Source organism: Drosophila albomicans, chromosome 2L (assembly GCF_009650485.2).
Source record: "Drosophila albomicans strain 15112-1751.03 chromosome 2L, ASM965048v2, whole genome shotgun sequence".
NCBI classification, from domain to species: Eukaryota; Metazoa; Arthropoda; class Insecta; order Diptera; family Drosophilidae; genus Drosophila; species Drosophila albomicans.
Window position 1 is genome coordinate 22,611,615 of NC_047628.2, and position 27,633 is coordinate 22,639,247.

A 27,633-nucleotide genomic window follows, 5' to 3' on the forward strand; every position below is an offset into this window, starting at 1 on the left:
CGACGCTTGCTGCTCTCGCAACGAAGATGGGCAAGCAACAACAATGGCGAGATGGCAAAATAAAGACACACATACAAACGAACACGAACCCACATACACACATAGTAGTAAAGTAAATGTAGTGAGCAGCGAGCACGAAGTCAGCGTCGGTTTGTTGGTCGCATTGAACGCTCCTGGTCGCCAGCAATATACAAAAAAAAAAAAAGAGTCAAAGTCAAAGTTTGCGAGAGTGTGTGTGTTTGTGTGTATTCCGTTTCAAAAAGTTTTCAACTTGAAATTGAACTGTGCAAATTGAAAGAAGAAGCAGCAGCAGCATCAACAGCAGCAGCTGGCAGCTCAGTCACAAGAGACAGACAAATTGGAGAGCGCAGTGAGCTATCATTGTTCCTGTTGTTGTTGTATCCGATGCTGCGCTGTTGTTATTATTGTTGTTGTTGTTGTGGGAGCAAAAATATTTTAACGCAATTAGAGTCGAGGCATCGTCGTGGCATCAGATCCAGAGCGAACGCGCACGCAGACGGACACGGCGCACGGATAAAATCAGAAAGAAAAAGCCATAAAATAACGGCACACAAAAGCAGCCAAAAGGCGCAGCATTTAACATTTTTATGGCTGTGGTAACTTTTGCAACAATTACATTTGCCACAAAACAACGTGTCACAACAACGTGTGAGTGAGCTTCAAATAATAAAGAAAAACAAAAACAAAAAAATAAATTAACTGCTAAGCAAAAACGTGGCAAGCGGCTCAATTATCTAGTAACTAGAAACTAAATATAACAAAAAGAAGAACGAAGCATCCCATGAACAAAGTGTGAGAAGGTGTGAAGAGTCAAGACCGCGAACAATTTGTTGAATACTACGTCGCGTTCCTCTAAAGTAACCGAAAGCAAAAGTGAATAAGAAAATCACTTCTACTTCTTCTATTCGCTAGAGTGTGTGCGTGTGCGAGTCTGTGTATGTGTGCATGTGCGTGTGTAACTACTTAATACTAATGCAAATAATTTCAATATACACACGCGCCTAGAAAAAAGCATCAAGCACGCCAAGCAGTGTGGCCAACTAAACTAGAGTGGAAAAAACCACAGAAAAAGAGCCAAGCTCAGCAACATTGGCGGCGCAAAAGTTAAAAAGGACAAAGACGATTAAGCAGCTTTGCTCGACGTGGCGAAGCGGGAGGCAGCGGCAGCACAAGCAGAAGCAGCAGCAACATCAGCGTCGGCGTCAGCGTCACAACAAGAACAAGCTCGAAAGGTGAGCGTAAAATAAGACATGTAAAGAAGGCAGCTGGGGCCAAGAAAAACGCCCCGAAACAGATTCTTATTTTTTTTTTTTTTTTGTTGCCTTCGTTTGCTTGAAAAGTGACAACGACTCAAGAGGCGGCGACGGCGTCAGCTTCAGCGTCAACGACAGCGTCAGCGATGGCAGCGCCTTGAGCTACAACTTCGTGTGGGTTGCGTGGGTGTCGTGCGTATTCGCGAGCCACGCACGAAGACGACGACAGACTCTCCATCTTCCATACGACAGTTATCGTTGTTGCTGTTGTTGTTCTTGGCAGCACACACACACACACACACACACACTGGCAAACAAGTGAAAGAGCAAAATGCAGGCCTAAAACAACCACAACAACAATTACGTTGATGTCAGCGGCGACGTTCGCTGAGGGCAACGGTGATAACTCATGTCCCACTGACATTTTTGGGTCAAAAACTAAAATATTATGTGCGGCAGCCTCTTGTTCTTGTTCTTCTTTTTTTTTGTTTTTGCTCTCGCTGCTTAGCTGTAAATGTATTTGTATTTGTCGTTGTATTTGTGTGCTGGTGTGTTTGTTAGTTAGTGGTTTGTCCCAGTCAATATTTCAAGCTAGCTACGCTCAATTGCTGTCTCGCTCGCACGCCGCATTCCGACAGATTAAAATTGCATCCGGTCGAGGCAAACAAAAGTGTTTTCCCCTCGCTTATAGCACACACACTCACACGCTAGAATGGGCGACACAAAGCAACAACAAACACAATAGCCACAGCAGCAGCAGAGAGAGAAAAAAACAAACAAAATGGCGGGCAGCGAGAAGAAAATAACAAAAATGAATTCAGAGTAAAAGTCTTAATTGAAATTTTTGCTTTGGAGCGCGCTCAACGCCACCTAAAAATGGATAGCAAGGCCATGGAAATGCCAGCGACAAGTTTCACAACGTGTGTCTCTGCCGCTGTTGTTGAATGTGTGTGTGTTTGTGTCTTTGCCAGCGGCAACTTTTGTTTGCCAGCCATGTCAAAAGTCGAGTCGAGTCGTGGGGGGCAACAGAAGAACACACACACACACATACGCGAACAGTACACAAATCTTGAATGAGTTTGTCTTTGTGTTTGTAACAACATTTTTCAACTTGACGTGCAAATTGCTGCTTCTACTCCTGCTCCTTGCTCCTTGCTCCTTGGCTAAGGTATCTCTTTGTAGCACACCGCCTTTGTCTCTCTCTCTCTCTCGCTTTCCCTCTCTCTTTATTTTCCTGCATGGCAATCAACGCTAAGCCAAATAGCCAAAAGCCGTATATTGGATGTTGTCCAATTACATCGCGATACACTAAATATCGCTCACAGCCAACACATGCAAAATATTATGTATTATGTGTGATAAGGAAGTAATCATAAGAACATATAGTATAGGATCGTACAATAACATTTTTGGCATTGCTGCAATTTTAGAGCTTGACAAAAGAAGGCAAAAATTCTCGCTTGGCTTAATATTTCTCGTTATTTCGCAGCGAAAAACAATTGAAATTTGCATAGAAATATGTATGTCGTTTTGCTTCTGAAACCCAGACAAGACAACTCGTAAACTTAAGAGTTTTTTATTTCCATTTCGATGTTTGCAATCTGACGCATAGATAAAGCTGAAACAACTTGAGGAGATGGCCGCAAGCAAACGACGCGAACATGCAAATTTCCATAGCATACTTTTGTGGGCATCCTTATGTAAGACAACTCAATACAACAACAACAAAAAAAGGATGTTAATTCGCTACAAATCCAACATGAAAAACGTTTAAATTGTATACTATTCAATATTCAATGTATTTGTATTTGTATTTGTATTTGAAAAACCACTTGGAGAACTTCATTCATCAATTACGCAGTCAGAGATGATTTCTCTTTTTGTATACAATATTTGGTAACAACAAAAGTGAGAATATAAAATGCATATTTTTAATCAAGTTTTGCAACAGCTGAACGTACCAAAAATATAATATGGAAATAACAGCAGAGCAGCAAATTCATTCAAGAGTGAATCAATTTGTTTTTTCTCTCCGTTTTTTTTTTGGCCAAGCTTAATTTATGGCATATTTTAAGACTTTATTTGAATAGCATTCGATTTATCAAATCGAATTGATTACTCTGAATATGTAAAATACTTGAAATATTATTGCCGCCACTTGCAACACTGAATAATCATTTTGTTGATTGACCAACATAAATCGGAACGGTAGCCTTTTGATGTGCTCTGCCTTTCCTCGACCACCGCAATTATTTGCTTGATGTGGCTGCGGCTTTAATGCTCACAAAAATTTGAATCGGCTTTTTCTCTGGATAAGCTTAAATAAATGACGAGCCAAAAGGCTCCTGTGTGTGTGTTTTCTTTCAATGAAAGAGAAACATGCTAAACAAATGGGCACAAAAACGAATCAAAGGTGGGGCGATGTTCACGCCCACAAGCTGCTAACCGCCCACTTTATCTTAGTCGCTCTCCGCCCCTTGGTCCATAGTCGTTATTTGGCTTTTTGTTCGAACGGATACATCTTAGTTATTTGTCAGTTGAACTCTCTCCAAGTGTTTATCTCTGTGTGTGTGTGTGTGCGAGATGGTTTGTCTGTGTTTATCTTGGCCAAAAGCTATATAGTTTATCTATGTGCATGTTTGTTGTGCTGCTGCTGCTTGTTGTCGACTTTTCCGCACTTATTCCATATTTAAGAGGCAATTTATATTCCCTTTTTTTCTGCACTTTGCCGCAATGCCATTCAACTTTCAGCTACAGTTTCCGTTCGCGACTGCTCGCTCGACTGTTTCTGATTTCTCTGACCGACACACAACAAAAAGCGTTCCACACGCCCACACATCCTGCAGCCCCTCCCCCTCCCACTCCCACTCCCAGCTAGAGCGAGATAGATAGATGGAGAGCTCACTTCCTGGCAACTGTGGCAAACTGTGGAAACTGGCTCGGCCTAAGCTCGGAATCCCTTTTGACAGTCATTTTTGCCTCGTCTCGTCGACGTGTAGCCAATTATCATTTTTGCTTTTGCTTTTTTTTTTGCTGTTGCTGCTGCTGCTGCCTTTATTTTCGAAATGAATAAAAAGGACTCTTGACTCCAGACGACGACGACGAGGATGACGCCTGCTGCGTGTGTTCACGTAGCAAACGCAAAAGCAGGATGTATCTAAATAGCATTTCCATAGCCAGGACTATGGACTTTTGCACCTTGCGGCATCATTGCAATGTTGGCTGACTCGCGTGTTATATGTTTATTTTTTTTCGCTCCTCTTTTTTTTTATTGTGTCATAAATTATTCAAACGTAAACATCATCAGAGCAGCAGGAGCAGCAGCAGCAGGAGACAGAAGACAGGCGTTCTTTCTCATTATCAACAGTGCCACGCACACACTCATATGCAGTCGCTTACTTCTGGTAGTTTATATATTGTACATTTATATATTCGAGTGTGTACATATACGCGTGTTACGTATACGCCTGGTTGTCCCGCACAGACGACGCCGGCAATCATGATGATGATGATGATGATGCTGATACTCGAAAGAGAGGGCATAAATAAAGGCGCCATCACTTGATAAATAAGTAGTGCACGTAGGCATTCGGCATAATGAAGCGAACCTCTCTCCCCCTCCGCTCCCCAATTGTTCCCCAATTTGTTGTCGGAACCATGCGGCGTATACGTAATCACGCATTGATATGCCATTTACCACGCCTGGCAGCACGCACGAGCGGATCGAGCGGACAGAGACGCCATCAAGAGAGAGAGACAGAGAGAGGGAAGTTGGGCAGACGGACTTTGCTTGATTTATGCAGTTCACTTCGAGTTCAGTTTACAGAGTCGCCTCAACTTTATTGTTTTTTATTGTATTACGCAATTATTGCTTTTAAAATTCCAGAAGGATTCATCTCGGCAAATTAAATTGACACTCTCGATCTCGCTCGCGTTTTCATTTTCGTTTTCGTTCTCGAATTCAAATTGAAAATTGGCTTCGTCAAAGTCGTTACAACACTGATTACATGTTAATTATCTTGGCTTGGCGTAATGAATTGGCCTTTTCGTGTTGTTCTGGCTTTTTCCAATTTCCAGCTGTCGAGCATTGTAAACATTTACGTAGGACTACACCCACTCACACTCCCTCTCTCCCTCACTCCCTCGCTTTATGCCATTACATGAATATGCAAATCGAAATTTTAAATAATTTAATTCACACACACATAATGCACTAAGCTTTTCGAATGCTCGTAAAGGAAAATGAAAATAAGCATTTGAGATCGCACAAAGTGCACAACTTTTGGCCTTGCTCAAATTGTTTTTCCAAAAAACTTTATGCAAATTGCATAAATTGTGTGAATAATTCAGATGCCGAATTTATGAATGCTTTGAAAGGATTAAGTTTGATGCCAACACAAATAAATTACCAAAAGCCCCCAAATGTTGCTATGGCAACTATTAATCAATTTTAAAAATAGGTATTAATATTTAAGCTAACTAAAATGTTTGTGCATAAAATGCACGTTTATAGAATAATAAAATAAACAATACCAACGAAGAAATATATAATATAAATTGTACATTTATAGAAATAAACGACATATATAATTAAATACTTCTATGAAACTCATACAGAAAAATACATGAGTTAAATTTCAGTAATAATTGTATGAAATTCAAGTCCTTCAATAAACAACATATATATTTAAATACTTTTATGAAACTCATACAGAAAAAGACATGAGTTAAATTGTAGTAATAATTGTATGAAATTAAAATCCTTCATCAACAAATTGCAGACACATTTCTTGTCAGTCTATCTAAACTGTTCTTATCTGTGTGCCACTCAACTCGCAATGTGCATACTTAGTCCATTAATTTTTCATTTTTCCAATTGACACGCTGCCTGAGAAGTTCTCCATAGTTTCACATTCCCATACCGAATCTAGAGTAGATTTTTGTGTGCATGAAATCTCAAATGGTTTGCTGTCAAAACACAAGGAAAACGTGCACAAGTTTTCCAACTGAATTGCCTCAGTCAGAGTGAGCTTGAATCGAATTGTGCTTAAGATGGAAATGCTTCGCTTTTAGCTTTTGTTTTTCTCTCTTTGTGCTGCGCTAGTGTTTTGTGTTTTCGTTTTTCTTCTTCATTTTCATTTTCGTTTTTTTTTTTTCTTGTTGATTGCATGAAGTACATAGGAGGGGAGCACAAAGGCAAACTGTTGTTCTAGTGTTATCTCTCTATATGGCAGCAACAGCAGTAGAAGGATGTGCTTGACACACACACCCAGTTACATACATATGCATAAGTATATGTGTACATCAATGTGCATGTGTATGGCAAAGTGTGTTTTGTCTGTGCGATTAATTCCATTGGCACCGATTGAAACTTTTGTGCTTCAAGGCAGCAATAAATTTACGACTGGATATATTTACAATACTTTGTACATGTATTGAGCACACACACACACAGAATGAGAGACAACATGTATTAAGTGCATGCTTTAATTTACATATTCATTAAATTACAAACGATCTCACATTTCCGCATATAAAATCCACTCAGAAAATGCGAAAATCCCGCAACCGAGAGTTGAGAGCATGTCCATATTCATGTACGAGTATGTTTCCATTTCGCAATGTTCGTGTCCGTGTCCGTCTCCGTATCCGCATCCTTATCCGCCGTATCCTGCTGGTGTTGCGCATCTGTTGTGAGCTGCCAAGCCAGCCGGATGATGAATATAAACTCTCCGTGTGTGTTAGTGTGTGTTGGTCGCAAACATGAGCAACCGAGGCTAAAACTAACGTCGCCCATTTGCATTAAGCCCATTTAATTATACTAAGTACATAGCAAATACGACAGCCGTTCGACGGCTTCGAACGTGTACAATATACTATATAGTAGAGTATGGTACATACATATGTATATAAACTATGCTATTTGCACTATGGTAGTTGGAGTAAGCAGTAGAGAGAGAGAGGAGAGTTCGCCTCTCGGCGCTGCTTGACAACAAACAAAGCACAGGCAAACAAACAAACACTTTGCCACGCGATATCATTGTGGTACTTACTCATATGCAAGTACAACGTTGCGTATACGCAATGCTTGAGCATACGCCCCACGGTTACTAACAATGTTTGCACGCGTGTTTGTGTTTGCCTTTGCCGCAGTCATAAATAATTTATGCTTGCGTGAGTTGGTCAACTTTGGGTCAGCTTCACTCTCTCTCTCTCTCGCTCTCTCCTTCATTTCACATTCCTCATCTCCATCGTATGTCTTCATCTTCATCTACATGTTAATCCTCCTACGAGCATTGTTTCGTGCATCATTATTATGGGGGGTCTCTGTAAATCAGCTGTTGTCACTTGCTTCTCGCCCATTCATGCTTGCCTCCCATTTTGTTGCCTCATTTGCATTTACTTAACCCAAAGATGAAGCCATTAGCCGCAACAGTCCCTTGGCTCTAATTAGAGCTGTGAGCAGACCATACATTCATTTAACACAAACACACCCACACACATATATCTGTGTGTATTTACATATATTGTTACTCCCACACACACACAAACACACACACACCATATTTAATTTCACAATAGAGATTTGAAAAGTCGTTGGCCATAATACGTGCAGATATTTACACATTAACCAGAGCGACAATTTAATGAGCATTTAGCTTACAGCTCAGCAATTTATTAAGCACTCGGGAAAGTCCAAAACTAGCCAAATATCTCATCACAGGACACCAATTTCCGTATACTATATACAAGAACAAGTACAGACATGTCCTTGCTCTATAAGCTGATGAATTAATGGGAAATGCAGTTGTATTTGCAGGATTTCAATAACTTTAGAGGGTGCACAGAAAGCTTATATAATCACTATACGATTGAGAAATAAAATGTTATATGATATATATTGTATTATTATATTATATTGTTAATTTACTGCACTAAATAAATCATCAGAATTTAGCTTAAGATAAAATTGAGATAGGAAATTGCTTGAAACTCTGGCTAAATCAAGCTTTACTCTAAACAGTTTAGAAAGGCTTTTAAAGTAAGAATTTTAAATTGAGAAATAACTAAAAGTAGAACATATAAATGAATTGATTAAAGAAACTCACTGAAATTCTAACCAAATGCAGCTCAACTCTAAATAGTTTGGAGTCTTAAATTGACAACTAAATTGTCCGATAACAGTTTTCATTAAATATTTATTTAGTCCCGAGGCATAGCTTAAAGCCTTTTGGCTGCTTCTCATTTGTTGTGTTTAAACCATTGAAAACTAATTTCATCTCAACAAAAAGCTGTGAAACTGGCGTCTGCTTAACTTGCTTAGAAAAAGTACTCATTGAAGTTCCCATTTCACTCCGCTTGCGATCTGGTTCAAGCACAGCACACGAAACTAGTTCCAAACTGAGTCATTTTGCGGTTGAGAGCAAGTGCTGTGCTTAAGTGCTATATTAAACGTGCTTCAGAATCAGCGATCTATTAATTCTCTAATTAAAAACAAACTTTCATGCTAAAAAAAAGGAGAAGCAAAAATATGTTGCAAAATTATTTGAGGCTATTTAAAAACTATGGCTTCAAGGGTTTAGCAAGTAGAGAGAGAAAGGAGAATAGAGTGGGAGCGAGAGGGAGAGGGAGATGAAGTGAGTAAAAGGCAGAGTTAGGGGTTCAACAAGCTGCCTGGCAAAGGCCAGCAATTTCAATTTGCCAGCCAAAGGAATTACGTTTTCATTTTGTTTTTTAATTATAATTCACATTTGACCTTTTCTCAGCGTAGCCGTAAGTGTGTGTGTGTGTGAGCGTGAGTGTGTTAAAATGATTTGTTATGCCAGAGTGTAAGTGTGTGTAAATGTGTGTGTGTGGGTTTCTCTATTTGCCTGACTGCAGAAAAGAATGACTCCTGTATCGTCCGTCTGTTCCTCTCTGCTGACTGCTGTCAGAGCTGCTTTGTTCGCTTAAGAGTGGAAGCGAGAGAGTGCGATTGAAAACGAAAGAGTGAGAGATAGAGCCCTCTGTTCTAAATGGCAAAAGGCGAAACCAGCGTCACCCGGGCACAGTCAACAGTCACCAAAGTAGAACTACAAAACATTTCAAATGCCATTTAGTGCACCTAACACACACACTTGAGCGTTTGTGTGTGCGTTTGACTGAGTGCGAGTGTGTGTGAGTGTGAGCGTGTTTTGGATGGCATTTGGAAGCGGAACCATGGGGCGGTGAAATTGCAGAACTTTCCCCTTTCATTATGCTGTGCAAAAAATAAACGAGGTTACATGCCTGCTTGAATCCACAACCGAATGAGACAGCGCCTTTACGTTGCTCTCATTTTTCTTTCTTCTTATGGTATATATATTTTTTTTGTGTTTGCAACTTTATTTTTGTGCAATTTCTATGTATATACTTTAGATGCTTGCATACCCTGTAAGGACTATACAGAGAGAAAGAGATATAATGCCCGATAAGCATTACGTACGACCTTTGCCCTTGTTAAAACCCTACTCCAAATCCAAATCCGGCTATCTGTCTGTCTGTTTACCATTTATACTCACAGCGACCTTCTGTCTGTCTTTCCGACCTTAAACCTACCTTGGACTGCTTGACGTCGTGTTAATTTCCTTGTCTACCGCTTGAAGGTCCCGTCCGTGCGTTAATCCACGTGGAGTCCATCTGTCTACTTAATGCTTCTGCTCGACCTTTTCCAACCCAGCCCAACGCAACTTTACCTTGAAAACTCTGCACTTTTTGAACCCACACACACAAACCTCGGTTATCTACATATATATATGCAAACTCGTTATAACATGCTGCTGTACAACTCGAAATTGTATTATTGTCTGTTAGATTTAACACACTTTCAATACTCCTTACAGCGCATCTGATTGTTGAGCATGCTCAATTGCTTTTCGCTTTACTAACCCTGCTGCTCGTTGTGCCATTTTTCAAGATTCGTCGAGTTGGCGAATTACATTCGGAAATGCAATTTTTTGTACCCTTATACACGCATTCAGCTTTTTCTCTAGCACATTTTGTCAATAAAGCATTTTAAATCAAACAAGCACACGAACACACACATGTGCGCAGAGCCAACCGTACGTATACGCAATGTTTTTGGCACATATTGTTACGCTGGAAAAAGTTTTTTGGGATTTTTGTTTGGCTTACTGTGTTTACTGTTTACTATTTCTATTTGCCATGCCAGGATATTATTAAGGGCATTGTGTTAGTAATTAGAAAAATAAAACGTTATTTGTTATGAGAAAGTTGTGCAGAGTTGACAATTGGATTTATGGTCCAATGTCACATAACTTTTGGCTGCGGTTTTCCTTCCACTTTTTCCACTTCCTCTCGCTCTCGATCTCGCTCTCGGTTCTTGCTCGAAAAATGCCAGAAAATACTCGTATGCTTTATGTTGCAAGCGGAAATCGAAAACAAGTTGCCCCCAAACATATTGAACAGGTCTTGTGCTCATCCACACACACATCGAGAGAGAGAGAGAGAGAAAGACTCACACAGAGAAAAGAAGGGAAATTGCTTTTTAATAGGCTTTATATTGGATTGGTCATGCAATTTGTCAACTCCCTGGCGACATCTTATGCAGAACCTGAGCTCACATACGGCAATTGCCGAATGAATTATTATTATGTGGCAGCTAATGGATCTCTGAGGTATACCAATAACACTGTGAAATATGAAAAGAGTTTACTTTTAATCAATGTTAAGGCAGCCTCAATTTCCATCTACCTTCACTTCAATTGAGTTCCGTTCCGTTACGTTTCGTTCTGTTCTGTTGTGTTCTCCTCCGTTCAGTTTAGTTGAGTTTATTGATGTTGAATTGACACCCGAAGGATGGAAGCAAAAAATAACATCAAAAGCGAAGGGAGAACAGACCCGAAAAGGATGCTTCAAGTTGTGCCTTTCCTTCCTTCTCTTCTGCTTTCACTGACAATGTCAATCAAACCCTCACACACACACACAATCTGCGAAAAAAAGGCAAAGTTGGCATACGAATTTGAGTAGCAAACAACAAAAAAACAAAATAAATAAAAAACAGAAGGCAGCTGCGAAGGGAGCGCAAGTTTTAATTAAATAATAAAGCGAACGGATAGAATTACCTCTTGTTTGGGCCAACAAAATGGTGCGTTAATGAGAAGCATATTTAAATATAGGCTGAGGGCAAAAATCTCTTACCATCTAAAATGTAGATTTCTGCGAAATGAGCGTGAACTAAGAATAGAACTAAATTTATGCTAAGCATGAAATACTTGGAAGGCAAATAATGAAAATCCTCCTCAACTTTATTTCCGTGAATTACACTCGGAATATTCTAGAAATAATGCATACTTAGTGCAGCAGTTTTCAATTAGAAATTTCAAACAAAAATAAATATGCATGTTAAACTCAACGCAATAATTAAAAACATATTTAACTGATTCATCTACCCGTTTTTTGTCCTTTTTCTGTCCTTGCCCTTTGCACAGTTTAAATTCATAGTAAAAAAAATAAATAGAAACTGTAAAGTTTTTTCTACAGTTTTGGCGCAGTTTGTAAATGTTTGCCCAACTTTCGTTTCTTTGTCGCAAAAGTTACGCTCTGTGTAATATATGTACTTAAACTCTGGCACCATATATACATATATATAGCATATATAGTATAGTATAGTTTAGTATGTTGTACATTTTGTATTTTACATGCGCATAACACATACTTATTACTTTTTGTAAAAGTTTCAAGCGTACTTTCCTCTCCACTGATTTTCACTATTCACAGACAGAGTTTTCCTCCAACAACAACAACCACAACATCGACAGCAAGTTGTCGTATTCGTTGCACTATATAAGCTGCTTTTACCCATCGTTTTTTTGCCTCGATTGCTTGACGATGGAATATTTAAAATATTTATGTTTGCTTTTCTATTAACAAAGGACGACGTGTGGAAGATGTTACAACGATTTCTGTTGTAAAAGGAAACGTCTGCCGCTTGATGAAAGATAAATACACAGTTTAGTTGTAGTTTTGTCTACCTCAATAAAGGAATGAAAAATATGAGAGGTTTGAAAATGCAAAATTGTTGCAAATACAGAATTGATAGAAGGCAAATATTATATATTTTCTGACAACATTGTGATTGATACACAGAAACTACACAATTCTTATTGTCCATATAGCAAATTGCTTCAATCATGCTTCACTGCATCCATATCCCCATTTTAATTAAAGAACTTTTTAATTAAATGTTGCTGACAGCATTTAATTGTCGAGCACACACACACAGGGTCTTGACAAGTCGAATCGACTTTTTCACTTCCAACGTTTGTTGTTTTTAATGCGCTCAATAACAAGCAATTGCTGCGGCGTAGTCGGGAATGTGTTGAGCTTCCGTTTGAAGTCTTTTGAACGACACAGCGAATTCATTGAAAATTTCAACGCAAGCTTATTAAAAGAAAAATCAGCGAGAAAAATGAGGAGATGCGAGGCAGAAGGCAGTAGGAAGCAGGAAAATGCTGACAATCAGGACACGCGACGAGGACATTTTCGGGATGCCAACTGCGATTGCAATTGTAAAATGTAGCAAATTTTTAATGTGCTTGCAACTTTTATATCGAGTTTTAATGCGAGAAAGTTCCAGCTCGATGATGGGCGCTTTGTGTGTGTGTGTGTGTGTGTGTGTGTGTGCTCCATCTGTATGTGTATGTGTGTGTGTGCAAGTTCTTGCCACGCTTTTGTGGCGCTTCATCTTGTTGCAACTGCTGGCTGGCACTGCAACAGTCTGAGGACGTTGCATTTCCTGTTTGCACAGCCATGATTTGCAGTCATCGTCCCCATCTCGAAGACTTACAGGCTCCCTCCTTTACCCTTCTTGTCGTGGCCTGTAAATGGTCGGACGTGTGAGATGCCTGGATGAATGTCTATGTCCTGGCTGGCAACTCATCTGACTGCCGCTTTTCATGCAAAAATATGCAATTTTATCGGTCTTTACAGATTTGCTATAAAAAAAGAAAACAGAAAAGACAAGCAAAAAAAAAAAAAAGCAAGAATAGGAAAAATACATAGCCGACTTGGAAAATGCGTCTGAGATTGTCAGCAACATAGGAAGGAAGAGGAAGAGGTGCTATAAGAAGGGTAGGGGAGGGGGTATCTGGCAAACGCATAGCATGAAAGACATTTGCCAAGCAAAAATGTAAATATTTATCATACCGGAAACATGCGTTGCCATCCACAGCAGCCATCTACTTCAATTTGTACAGGAAAAACCCAGTGAAATCTCCACTAGTTCCTTCACCAGCCACCAAACAAACCACTTCCCCTTTTGGAAAGAATGTTGCCAGTAGTAACGATGGCGTTGTGCGAAGTTCGCGTGTCTATTTGGAAGCTGCAAAGCAAAGTGATGCTGCAGCTGAAATGCCATTTTAAGCTTTTAGTTAATTTAAAAGTTGAAATTTATTTGCAAATCCTAAACAGAATGGAAACCATGACGCGCACTCACAACAGATTGGCAAGTAAGTCAAGTGAAGCAAAGTAACAAACATAAAAAAGAACGACAAGTGAACACGTTACACGCGAGTGAGCTCGACAGCGCGATACTCGATACTCGTTGGCAGAACATAAACTTTTAGACGTTTAGACGTGAGGAAATCGATGCTGACGATATGAAAATATATTAAATAATTTTCCATGTTTTTCTGACACAGCAAAGGGTTGTAACATTTTTAATAAAACTGAAATTTTGGCACTATTGCAGTTTATTTATTTAATGAAACATTATAGAAAAAGTTAACGCAGATTTTGGGAACTTTTAACAATGAAAAACTTAAAAGCAGAACACCAACTTTTAGACGTTTAATACGTGAGGGAATCGATGCTGCTGATATGAAAATATATTAAATAATTTCTCTGCGTTGTATAATAAATATAACTTTTAACTGTGAGATACTTGAAAGCTGAACAGAAACTTTTAGACATTTGACACGCCAGAGAAATATTCTAATTTTCAATCGGGAAATAAAACTTGTACATTTCGTAACATATCTAATACAACAATGAATATTAATATTTCTTTAAAGAATCAATTTATAAAAAAAAGCTTTTATTTTTACCTAAGCATCTGTTAACTTTACAGTTAATTTTACCCAATTTATTCAAGTACTCTTTAACGTGTTTCAAACATGGTCAACAACTAATCAAGCTTTGTTTCTGAGGCAGCAGCTAGCATAATAAACAATTTATATATACATACATATATATTTAGTTCAAAACGTGCCGACATTTGGGACGTTTTGGATGTCAACACGCACAGCAAGCAGCAAAAGGACATTGAAATGGAGCTGCTGAAACTGAAGCTGGAGCTGAAGCTGAAGCAAGTGCTGGTCATGGAAATAAACCGGGCGATGACGATGGCTGCCGGGTTTCATATAGTTAAACTTTAGTTTTATAGCTGCAATTTAGACAAAATACTCTCACTGTGTCTGTATCTCGATTGTGTATTTGTGTGTGTGAGTTTGTCGGTCGTTTTGGCTCTCGACAATCGTTACATTTCAGTCAATTGTTTAGCCTTAGAAATATACGATTTAAACGAGTCTGCTTAGACCGAAAGATAAATTACAGCACTCGTCATGTGTCTGGGGCATTGCCTGCTCCCCTCTTAGCCCCTCTTCGTCGCAGTCTCCGTCTACTTTTGTGTGTGTTTGAGGATTGTTAATGAGCCCCAAGCAGCTTAGCTGCTCACATCATTTGCAATGTTTTGTTTTTTTCCATTTTTCTCCATTCTCTCTCTCTCTCTGCTTTACTTTAGCTGATACTTTTTGTTATAAGCTGTCCAGTTGAAATTTCCATGTGTGAGTGGAGTGCACCGCAAATCACAAAGGATATTATCGTGTGCTTCATACATTTTGCATTAACTGCGATTACATTTCCATTGCGGTTCTTGTAATGAGGTGACATGAGTTCTTTCATTTGTCAGTTGAATTTCATTATTCTTCAATAAAGCTTAAGAATGCAATTCATGCTTCGCTGCTCGCACACGTGGCAAACAAAGATACATTCTATAGCTTAGAACATTTTATGTGCATATAAATATTCTTTCAGTATTTTCCCCTATTTAGTTTTCGTAGGTTGTACGAATTTTAAAACAAACAAGTAAGAAAGGTACAGTCGAGTGTGCTCGGCTGTGAGATACCCGCTACCCATTTTGAATAAACTCAAAATATTGCGGTATTAAAAATATACCAAAAAGTATATTTGGTATATCGATATAGTACCACAATACCAGATTGTCCGACAAAGCAACTAAGACACGTAGTAAGCAGGCGTTTTTGCCCACACAAAAGTATTTCTTTAATAACTTACATAATTTTTATCTGATCGCAAATAAATTTTCATAACTACTATTTTTATTATTGTACACACCAAAATTCGCAGCTTTAGCTTTAAAATTACGCTTGTTATTCGATTTTTGTTAATTTTCGGGGGCTGAAGTGGGCGTGGCAAAAATTTTAAACAAACTTGACCAGCGTGCAAACATAACAAATGCTGTCGAAAAAAAATTATTCCTCTATCGCTTATAGTCTCTGAGATCCAGTGTTTCATACGGACGGACGGACAGACGAACGTCTGTATATATACTTTATAGGGTCGGAGATGCCTCCTTCTACCTGTTACGTACATTTCCTGCCGGCGCAAAGTTATAATACCCTTCTGCCCTATGAGTAGCGGGTATAAAAATCCTAAATGAATGTCAGAAATTTCTTATTCCTGCATTGGGGCCTTGAAATATATGACCTCGCTGTTTAAAGTTATCTCTCCGGTGAGCATTGTGTGAGAATGGCTGAAATGTGCTCAGAAATCTAAATAGAAAATCGAATCGAACACAAACTTAAATTTTGAGCATCGTTTTTGTTGCGTTTATTCATTGAACTAAATTGATTTCGTGGAAAGTCCAAAGCAAAGACGTTTGGTTTGCTGCATTGGTTAGCCAGCAAATGCAACGTGTGGCAATGTGTGTGGCAGTGGCAAGTAGAGATGTGCTGCTATGCAACGCTTAATAAAACGTTTCAAAGCTGCAGCATGCGCATTTAAAATGGCGCATAAAAGCCAGGTCAAAAGAAGCAATCGCCCGCATAGAGAGGGGAGAAGAGGTGCACAAGACGTCAACGGAATGAGAAGCGATGCCACATGCCGCAAAAGGGGAGGGTCAGCTATAAATTGAGACCAGTTGCAAGTTACGGCACACGCCGGCGCCCGGATGAATGCAAGTGGCAAGTGGCAAGTTGCGAACTGGTAAGCTGGTGGCTAGCGGCAGGCTGGGGCAAAAGCAAAAGCTATTTAAGGATGCCACGCTCTGATGCGTTGCACAGTTAAGATTCAAACGGGCCAGTGAAAAGGTGTGCACGACGTGCAGCTCATCAACTGAGTGCTGCATGAAACAAGAAGTAAGGAAGCAGCTCGAGAAGTCTAAGAAGTGTGCTCGACTGCGGGATACCAGTTTAAAATGTTAAGCAATGTTGTTGCCGAAAGAATTGATTGTTGCTAAGGAAATTCTCAACCTCTCTTTAAATTATTTGTATAAAAATGTAATTTAAAATAATTATCTCAAAATTTTAAATCCGTTGTAGTTAGATATATATATATTATATATCTGAATTCCATATCATACTCAATCTAAACACAGTCTGTACAATTGAAGTCAAACAAAGTTGATGCCACAAGCTCTTATTGTGTCTGAGATTTTTGTTGTATAAACAGCCAAACTATATCGCTTCGATGGTTACCACCAAGTTATAATATCCTGCTTCTCTCGGGGGTATAAAAAAGCGAGTAAAACACAAAGCACACTTCACACCCACAGCACATTTAATAGCTAATAAATTTTTAATTTAATTTTGGTTTTCGCACTTGTTCCTCTCTTATTTTTTGCAGCAGCAGCAGAAGGACTAGTGGCTCAACAAGGATTCGGGAGGCAGCTGCGTGTTTAGTGTAGAATATTTGAAATCAAAGCGAAAGGGTATGAGCGTGTCGGTGCGGCTGCAACTCAAACAGAAGCTCAACATGCGCACAACGGCGGTCAAAATGAAGAATCTGCCGCAAATCAAATCAAGCAGTGCCAGAGCAACTATCAAAGCCACAGCCACAGCGATAGCCAAAGTCAGAGCCCAAAGAAGAGCCAGAACCAAAAACAAACTCAAACCCAATTGACAGTAAGGAAAGCGGCAAGTGGCAGCCGAATGAGGATTAGAATGAAGTTGAGCATGAGAGGAGAAGGAGGAGGAGGAACAAACAGCAGCAGCAACAGCTACAGCAGCATAAAAGAAACTAAGCTAATTCAATCGCGTTTTCTAAGTATTTATTGTTACATTCTTGTCGCTGCCTTGATGAACTACATTCGCGCAATTTGTGCCACCATGATGACGACAAGCTACAAGCACAACCACAACCACAACCACAACCAAAGCGAAAGCCACAACCAAACCCGCAATCATACCCAAAGGAGTCGCAGCAGCAGCTCTGCATCGTACTTAGCCAGCCTGCAACTTCGCCCAGGAATTTGCATTATAAGACTGATAACATTAAAGAGATTTCTAAACATTTTGGCCATGCCAACACACAATCAACCACAGCAGCAGCAGCAGCAACAGCAGCTGGTGGAACAACAACGACTGAAGCTGGAGCAATCAGCGTCTGGGCAGCGCTATTTATGGCACTCGCTGGGCGCCACCGCCTCCACCTCCACCTCCTCATCGGTGTCGTCCTCCACAGTATCTGGCTCGTGTCGTGGCGCCACGTGGCTGCTGCTGCTGCTGTTGCTATCCTCGCTATGGCCGGACTGCGAGTGCCTCCATGGCGCCAAATTGAGCAACAGCACCGTCAAGACCAAGTATGGCTTGCTGCGCGGCATTGTGGTCCGCACCACGCCCCTGGTCGAGGCATTCCTTGGCATACCATATGCATCGCCGCCCGTGGGCAGTCTCAGGTGAGTCCTCAGCTTCAGTTTCAGCTTTATCCTCAGATTAAGCGCGTAACTTTAACCCACACTTTCTCCCCCCTTCACTCTCTTGCTCCGCTCCCTTTTGGTAAAAGCAATTTTCATAATTATTTTGATAAAATATAGTACAACACAGGAACAACTTTTGCACACTCGTGTTCTTGTCGTGTTAAACGTGCTTACGACTTTTCCTGCCAGATCACAAAGTTGCCGCCACCGCCTCCCACCTCCTTTTTTCCTGTCCTCGCCCTTGTTTGGCCAGATTAAAGTTGCAAGACCTTGGCTGCCAAAGGGCCAAAGGGCTTTCTTTCTCTCCTCCTCCTCCTCCTCCTCCTCCTCTCTCCCACTCTCGTAACACTCTCAGCTTTTTTAATGAAGCCCACAGCTTCTGCTGTTTACCTAACAATTAGTTGTTAACAGCATTTAGTTTTTGCTTCTAATTGAAACGGAAACTCTCTGCTGTTATTAACAAACTACAGATTATATAAATATTGCATTTCTTGCTGTTAAAAAACGAACTACAGATTATATAAATATTAGACATGCTGCATAACAATGTTTACCCCAGCTGGAGAGTTTACTAATTAGTTCAAGGATAGTTAAGCATAGTGCTGGCAATGAAAATATAACGTTTAACATGGCATGATGTTATTGAATTTAAATATATATATATTATATAGAGCTAAATAAAATAGCTGACGATTTACGTTCTAAAATTTGGTTATTTCGAAACAATTTTCTCATTTATTTAAATAGCAAATATTGTAAAAGAATAAATCTGTTAAACGCTAAACGGAAACCAATGCACATGAATTTGATACAACGAAAAAAAACTGATGCATACGATCTTTTTTTCGCCAAAACTCTCAACAAATTAGCCAAAATAAATGCAAACAAGGCATTGCAACGAAAAATAAAAGAGAAACACACAATTTCCAATTCAATTCAATAGCATTGTCGCAATTATAAAGCCAAGAGAACAATCGCAACGCGATTGCAAATGGGCAGATACATTTGTATCTAGAACCATTAATTAGAAAGAATGGCGGCCAATTTAGACAATATTCAGAGAAAGAGAGAAAGAATGTTTGCTGAGGTGAATGCGGTAATGAGTTTATCCGTGTTCTTTAACTAATTCCCAACAATGGTTATGGAATGCTCAGTTCCGAGTTTCTGTTCAGTTTTCTGGCTTGTCCTCGAGATACATTGATGCCATGCATCAGAAACTTCGATGAGTGAACTTTTTCGTTGTGTGAAGGCGGGGGAGTATGCTCAAGAAATCTAAAGCAAGTTTGCGGCATATTACAAAAGTTTTTGCCACACTTTGACACTTGTGCGAATGAGAAGAGCAGAGGAGAGAACATGTTCTCAGCAGTTTCCATCGAATGTGAGGATTCAACACACTTGAGACATGCACAACAATTGTGTGTTGAATGAACTGATTAGACGCTATAACGAGTACTCGAATCACCTTCTCCCTCTCCCTCTCCCTTTCGCACTCACTCTATCGTGTACTTCGAACTTCCAGTCCCCCACTTTTGTTGCAACCCGCTGGCAAATTGTTCTTTAATTACTTCCTGAGTCAATGTTGCCACGTTTATGAGTTGGCCTTAGCCTTGTCTTGACATTGACTCAGGCTCATTGTTATGCAGCAGCAACAGATGCCGCACAAATGAGCAACAGCCCAGAACTTAATCAAATGCCAAGTGAATATTCTCCCCTTTGCCGCAGTCTATTTGCAAATTATTCATGCTCCAATGACAATCGCTCACATCCAGCGAGATGTGCAGAGACGGAGGGAGAGAGAGAGTGAGAGCGAGAGCGAGAGCTAGAGAAGTGCGGAAAGCGGTTAAATAAACGTGATATTTGACAAATTGTCGATTTACTTCTAACGCATAGCATGCAAAAGCTAATTAATCATCGGGAGTCTAGTCAAATCTGTGTCTGTCGCCAAAGTTCCTAATCAAAAATTCAAAAAGCGAAAGCCCAAAACCCGTTCTACAGCCAGATGGCTGAAGACGATTGCACGTCTTGGCTGATGTGATCTATGAGTCTGTCTTACACGTGAGCTTAGCCAACAGTTACAGCTGTATTTCATCCACATGTTAAGCTCAGCAATCACTCTCGAGTATTAAATATGATGCGTGGGTAATCTTGCAATAATTACACAGAAAGTGTCGTTCTCCTAACTCATGTGAATGTTCTAGCTTAAATGTTTGAAACTTTCTACCCAAAACCTTACAATTTGAAGTCAAATTTATGAAATCATTTAAAATATAAGCAGAAGAGCTGAAAAATACGTAACTCACTAAAATTGAGACACAGTAAAGTAGATAATCAGTTAATATTATATAGAAGTGCGAACTCACCTGGATTTTTTATGATGAAATTAATGTTCTGATGAGAGGAACACTGAAAATTTTAGAATAGTTTTCTTCACTAAAATACAATAAATAAATCAATGTTTTATTTCTACAAAACAAAAAATGAAATATACAAAATAAAATACGTTAAAGTTTAAAATGCTTTTGGGCATACCCATTTGGAAAAATTCTAAAACAGGGTCTTACTTAGTGTAATGAAAAACATTTACGGCTTGTTGAAGCCTACAAAATGGTACGTTCCACTTGAGAGCCATTTGGCTTTGATCCATTGTGTGCTCACGGGAATGATTTAAGAGGGGGAACACAAATGGGAAATAGGTTCACAGCCAAGGACTGCGGAGGGAAGGGAAGTTACGTAAAAGCTGGCAATTTAAGGGGGTAATTGTTGTTGCATTACGGCCACAAAATGTGTGTGTGTGTGTAGCATTTGAGGAGACGAATTCGAACCCGAAAATGGGAAAACAATAAAAACAATTCGTGTCAATTATTGTGTCATAAAATCAACATTGAAGCTGCTGAAACTGCTGCCCTGGTAACGTCCACACAGTTGGCTTCTCCCACTTTTTGATCGATGGTTTTCAACGTAAAACAATAAAATGTGCAATTAATCAAACGTTTGGCCATTTTTTGATTGATGAGCTTAGTAGTTAGTTGCGCTGCTTAACGATAGCCACATAACATAGCTGAGAGAGCTCAGGAATCCTTTACCACCATCCATTTGCCATTTGCCTGCCACCCACGCTCAATTGCGGAAGTAATCGCGATAGTTTGCTGCCATTACCATTACGCCCACACATTACTATCGCCCATATAACCATCACATCGACATCGACATAGATATAGTATAGTGAAGAGTGTGGAGTATATACTACATATAGTGATGCCCGCTGATTGCTGTTTGACTTGCAGATTTATGCCACCCATAACGCCATCGACGTGGAAAACGGCCCGCAATGCGGATCGATTCTCGCCCGTTTGCCCACAGAATGTGCCCATACCGCCCAATGGACCCGAGGCTCTCCTCGAGGTGCCCCGCGCCCGTCTCGCCCAGCTGCGACGACTGCTACCGCTGCTGAAGAACCAATCGGAAGACTGCTTATATCTAAATATCTATGTGCCCTACCAGCTGCAGCGCCAAAGACGTAAGTCACAACTCCTAACGCACTCCTAATTGATTTGCATCTAAGTGATTTCGAATTGATTATAATTTGTCTATTTATTTCATTTCAAATTCCATTGTGTCCAGCTGCCGCAAGCTGACATAAACCTAATTTGAATTAATATGCTCGAGCTGCGAGCTTAAAAGTTTCGCTTAACAAAATGCATCAAATAAATTATGTTATAGATGGCCAGCTTAAGTTCTTATGTAGTTGATTTAATTAAAAAATTAATGGTCTTTCTAAATTAAGCATTAAATGCAAGGCTACTATCCATGAAAAATCTTTCTTTTACATAAATAAAATCATTTATTTAATTTGAGTTACTTTAAAGTGTTGTTTCTTTTGAAAGCGTAGTAGGTTAAAGGTTAAAGGTCTTATGTTATAATATTTGTCAGACAAATTAACCCAAATGAACCGCTTCTCATCTTTACTCAACTTATGAAACAATCTTCTCTAGCAATTACCATACATACATATATCAAAATATATATAAAAGTGCTATTAAAACTGAATCATTTATGAAATAATGTCAATCTTCAGTATTCTTAGATTATTTTCTAATCAATAAAAGTGATTTAATTCTTAAATAATTTTATTGAATTTCTAGATACAACTAATTCCTAGTCGTTAAACTCTTCAAATTATTTTTAACAAATTTCAAATTCCAACTATACTAATTCAAGTATTTTATCCTAGTTCTATATATGCCAAAAAAAATCTATTTACTCCTGCGTAAACACTCGAAATGAGTTTCAATTGCAATCCATGTAGTTTCCACTTCAATTGCGTATCAAATCAACGACCATAGTGGAAGTGAGCAACAGTTTCTTAAGGCAAAACTTATTTAGAGTGTATCAGAATTAAAATCAATTTGAAAAGCAAAAACTTTTTCGCCAAACTAATTCAATTGAGAGTTTAATTGATGTTGAAAGAGCGTGCGAACTAAACCCAAAGGGGAAATAATATTTTTTAATTCTTTCTTTCTGTGTTTTTATTTTTTCTTTTTTTTTTTGGGTTTTTATACTTTTAAAAGTTGCCGGAAAATGGGCAAAAATAAAACCGAGGAAATTTGGTGATGGGGAGCAGACGAAGGGAGAAAAGGGATTGGGGCCAAAGGCGGCGAAACTTTCAATTCCGTAGTGCATTGCAGTTGGTTTTAATAATTGCTGCAAGCGCTGCAGAATTGGCAGGTTCGCTGACCACAGACAGCATATGGAGCAGGTCCTCGAAGCCAAGTGCATGCATGTGCATGTTATTCACATGCAAACCGAGCAGCAGCAGCTCTTTATTAAATCCATTCACATGCTCTAACCGCAGGGGAAAATGGCCAGGACAACGAGAGCGCCAGTTCAACTTCGAGTTCCAGTTCCAGCTCGGGCAGCATCAATGCAGACAACATGCTCTCCACAGTGGTCTTTATACATGGTGAATCGTACGACTGGAACTCGGGCAATCCATATGATGGCTCCGAACTTGCCGGTCATGGCAATGTCATCGTTGTGACAATCAATTTCCGTTTGGGCATCTTTGGCTTCCTCAAGACCGGCGGCAAGGAGAGCGCCCAGGGCAACTTTGGTCTCATGGATCTCGTTGCCGGCCTTCACTGGCTCAAGGAGAATCTGCCTGCCTTCGGTGGCAACCCTCAGAGCATCACCTTACTGGGTTATGGCACTGGCGCTGTGTTGGCCAACATTCTAGCCGTGTCGCCTGTTGCTAGTGGTGAGTCCTAAACTTCTTATCCTGTCAATCTTCTGCTTAATATGACTGTTCTCTGCAGATCTCATGCAGCGCACTGTGCTCATCAGCGGCACAGCTCTTTCGCCTTGGGCTATACAGAAGAATCCGCTGTTTGTTAAGCGACGCGTTGCAGAGCAAACTGGCTGCCATGGTGACATGCTATACGATGATCTGGCGCCTTGTCTGCGCACCAAAAGCGTCGCTGAACTCCTGGCCGTTAAGATCGATCATCCACGGTATGTTTGAGTGTAAAATATTATCCAATATTAAAAGTAACTATATTCTGATTGTGTCTTAAAGATTTCATAACGATCAAAAATGAAACACATCAGTTTTATATTGTTTAGGTTCTTGAATTCATTATTCTGATCTTCTCTTTCCACTCGACAGCTTCCTAGTTGGCTTTGCGCCCTTTGTAGACGGCACTGTGATATCGCCCAACACCGAGGCCATGTCCAGCACTGCGTTGCCTCTGGGTTCAGCTATAGTTAGGTAAGTTACCAAATTTACATAAAACAACACTCAACTAACTCGAATTATTTCATGTACAGCACTTCAGGAATTGAATATGCCAACTTTCCTAAACGTGATCTCATCTTCTGTCTAACATCTGTAGAGTCCTATTTGGACTTAAGTGCTCAGGATCTGGAGTTTGGCTTCAATGAGACGCGAAGGGATCGCATACTGCGCACTTTTGTGCGCAACAATTTCCACTATCATCTGAACGAAATATTCGCAGTACTTAAGGTGAGTTTGCTTTCCAAAATTCTCGCTGTCTGTCTGTCGGTCTGCTAGTTTAAACTTCTGTATCTCTTTAACCTTAAAAGTTAGAGTCACCCATTTCGCTAACAGTAGTTTTGAGGAATCTACATATATTATGTTAGAGCCAGAATAATTTTTAAATGTAACAATGAGCTGTTTTAAAACTGAAAAGAATCCCAATATACATATATACTATAGAAATTCGTTTCAGGAAATTGTTGCCTGTAACTTTAATAGATATAAATGACCTACTTACAAATTCATTTAACTCCACTGCAGAATGAATACACGGACTGGGAGAAGGCCATCAGAAATCCGCTAAGCTCGCGCGATGCAACGTTGCAATTCCTGAGCGATGGGCACACGGCTTCGCCGTTAATCAAATTGGGTTATATGCACAGTTTACGCGGCGGTCGAACATATTTCATGCACTTTAAGCATCGCACTGCCGAGGAGGAATATCCACAGGTGGGTGGGCCACAACAAGGTCAACTCAATATGAAAATGAACTCTTATCCCTGACCTTGTCTCCCGTTGTCATTTGTTTTCGTTAGCGCACGGGTTCGGTGCGCGGTGAGGATGTGCCCTTCTGGCTGGGATTGCCGCTATCGCCGCTCTTTCCGCACAACTATACGACGCAGGAGCGACAAATCGGACGTCTCATGCTGCGCTATCTGTCCAACTTTGCCAAGACGGGGTAAGTACGCCATGAACTAGTCTCATTTGAAAGCGGAGATTAATTGCATTTCGCTTGCAGCAATCCGAATCAATCCACGGCAATGGCAGCGTTGCCCACCAGGGAGTCACAGCATGTGCAGCGCAAGCGTTCACTCTCCGGCGAGGCCTTGAACCTGGCCGTCATCTACAATCAGCGTCGCAGCAATGCGATGCACGAGAAGCGTTCGTATTTCCGGCGACGATTGCGCAGCAACGATGGCAACAACAACGAGCCGGGCAACAGCGAGCAGGATTTGAGCAACTATGATGGCGACGAGCTGCCCTTCTGGGATGCCTACGATGTGGTCAATCAGCTGTATATTGAGTTGGGTAAGTACACCGATTAATTTAATCAAGCTTCTCTCATTTAACTGGCTTGGCTTGACAGGTAATAAGGCCAACATTCAGAGCCATTATCGTGGCCATAAACTGTCCATGTGGTTGAATCTTATACCGCAGCTGCATCGACATTTCAACATCAATGATCAGTCTATGCGACATCATCAGTTTCAGGATGATCTCAACAATCGCGATCTCTATGAAGGTAAAAATAATGTTATTTATTAATTTCGAGTTATAATGCTGAGATTTCTACTTACCAGGCGTTGTGCGTCCGCAGCTGCAAACGAAGCCCGCTGATGATGATAATATACTGATCATACAGACCACAAGAACCACAACTCCAGCGCCCACCACAAAGCAGGAGCAGCTCAATGCCACCGCAGCTGCAGGCGCCACCACAACAGGTAAAGGAAAAGATTTCCTGCAGCGAATTTCCATTCACAATCTTTTGAATTCTATTCTAGAATGCGGCATCGATGGCGCCATGTCCGTCTCGGAGCTAACCACCACACAAGCGCCCAAAGACAATCGCAGTCACACACATCAGGAGACGCACAAAGATCTGGCCACGGCATCCACCGGCATCATTGGCAATCTGGAGCTACTGCGTCGCCTCAGTGGCAAACAGTTTCAGAGCTACACCACCGCTCTGATAGCCACCGTCGCCGTGGGTTGCTTTTTGCTCATACTCAATGTGCTCATCTTTGCGGGCATCTATCATCAGCGCGAGAAGCGAGCTCGCGATGCCAAGACCAAAGAGGAGCTGCAGGAGGGCGAGACCAGCAAGAATTCCAGCATACTGAAGCTGAATCAAGCTGGACCCAGCGGTGATGTCAGTGATGCGTATACGTTGAGTGGCGCCGTCGTGGACAGTAAGGGCGGCATGGGCATGGTCTTCGGCGAGTACAGCTGCTACGATGAGAAGACCAAACAACTGAAGGAGGAGCAGCTGCTGGTTGAATTGCCGCCACCTCCGCCGCAAACCACGCTCATGATAGACAGCTGGGAGCCGTGTTCCACCAGCACGCTGGATCTGCTCAAGACACGACCGCCGCCGGCAGCAGCTGCCGTGCAATCCATTGAGATGGTCAGCTACAATGCCACGTTGCCAACGTTGTTAGAGAACACTGCTGGGCACTCGGCGCCGGGCAGCAAACGAGGTTCGTTTGTCGTGGACAACAGTTGTGCCCAGCTGCAGTTCGATTATGCGGTGCAATCATCGGATCAGATGTCCTTCAAGGCCATCGAGGAGGCTGTGAAGGCAGCGGCCAGCGGTGACTCTGAAATCATGCGTGACGATGACATTCCCGAGCCTCCGCCGCCGCCACGCTCCTTTCTAGCTGCCCAGCAGCAGCAACAACAACAACAGCAGATGGGCATCTTGCGGCAGGCGGGGCAAACGAGTTCCAGTGGCGCCTCGGGCAGCGGCAAGAAACGTGTACATATTCAGGAGATCTCTGTCTAAGCCTCCAAGTACTCCAAGTGCTCCTTTTGACATTGACTTTCCACTCGTTCAAAAACTCCACACTGTCTTCAACCTATGCTTTCCTTATTTCCATTCCTAGAGACTGCCTTGCATCTGTATCTGTTAGCCATTTACTTCGTGAGAATGGGCCTTGGTTTGAGATTTTGAACTTTAAAAGAGATGTTGTTGTATACTATATTATATCTTCGTCTGTTTGTACATTATGTAAATGTTCCTTGTAGTCGTGGGTCGCGTGCATAAAACTAATCAGACTATGTAGGCCTCATATTAACTATTATAGTACATACATATAATTATTATTATTATTATGATTGTCTTAGATTGTAATTGTTTTTTGGTCGAATATGTGTGTGTGTATAGTTTATGTTCATTTTGACACAATCTAGTTAAGCATTCTGAACGTATTTTATTATGATTATTACATGTTTTTGCTTGTTATGTATTTGATAATAATAAAAGTAATAATAATAATAATTAGCGAATGTGGGAGGACAAGTAGTTATGTATGTATGTAACTGGCTTTTAAATATTTATAACAACTACAAGTACATACAACCAATATATAATACACACATAATGTACGAGTAAATGTATTGTAAAATATTGAATCTATTTGTATGAAATACACATGTAATGACAAAAACGAAAATCGAAATAAATGTATGTATTATTATCGGCATTTTGATGGTGATATTGCAAAAATCAACTAACAATCGTTTGTTATTTCATTATGGTAAAGTCTTGATATTAAATATAGCATAGTGAGGAGTCTTTTGTTTTTAGAAGTAAAGGACAAATAGTCAGG

At 40.4% G+C, this 27,633-nt stretch overlaps 1 protein-coding gene across 3 annotated transcripts; it reads left to right on the forward strand.

Moving 5' to 3' along the window:
- The first annotated feature begins 484 nt into the window (after positions 1–484).
- LOC117563316 (neuroligin-1) lies at positions 485–27,528 on the forward strand. Of its 3 annotated transcripts, none has more exons than XM_034241575.2 (13): positions 485–1,253; positions 17,178–18,228; positions 21,534–21,766; positions 23,102–23,503; positions 23,562–23,757; positions 23,912–24,013; positions 24,073–24,268; positions 24,563–24,751; positions 24,838–24,980; positions 25,041–25,330; positions 25,389–25,544; positions 25,603–25,746; positions 25,807–27,528. In XM_034241575.2, the coding sequence occupies exons 2-13, from the start codon at positions 17,483–17,485 to the stop codon at positions 26,805–26,807; spliced, it is 3,798 nt and encodes a 1,265-aa protein (XP_034097466.1). In that variant the 5' UTR covers positions 485–1,253; positions 17,178–17,482; the 3' UTR covers positions 26,808–27,528. The 3 variants fall into 3 exon arrangements, with proteins under 3 accessions (XP_034097466.1, XP_034097467.1, XP_034097465.1); XM_034241576.2 differs by having other exon boundaries at positions 17,181–18,228; XM_034241574.2 differs by lacking the exon at positions 485–1,253 and adding an exon at positions 16,622–16,690.
- The last annotated feature ends 105 nt before the right edge of the window (positions 27,529–27,633 follow it).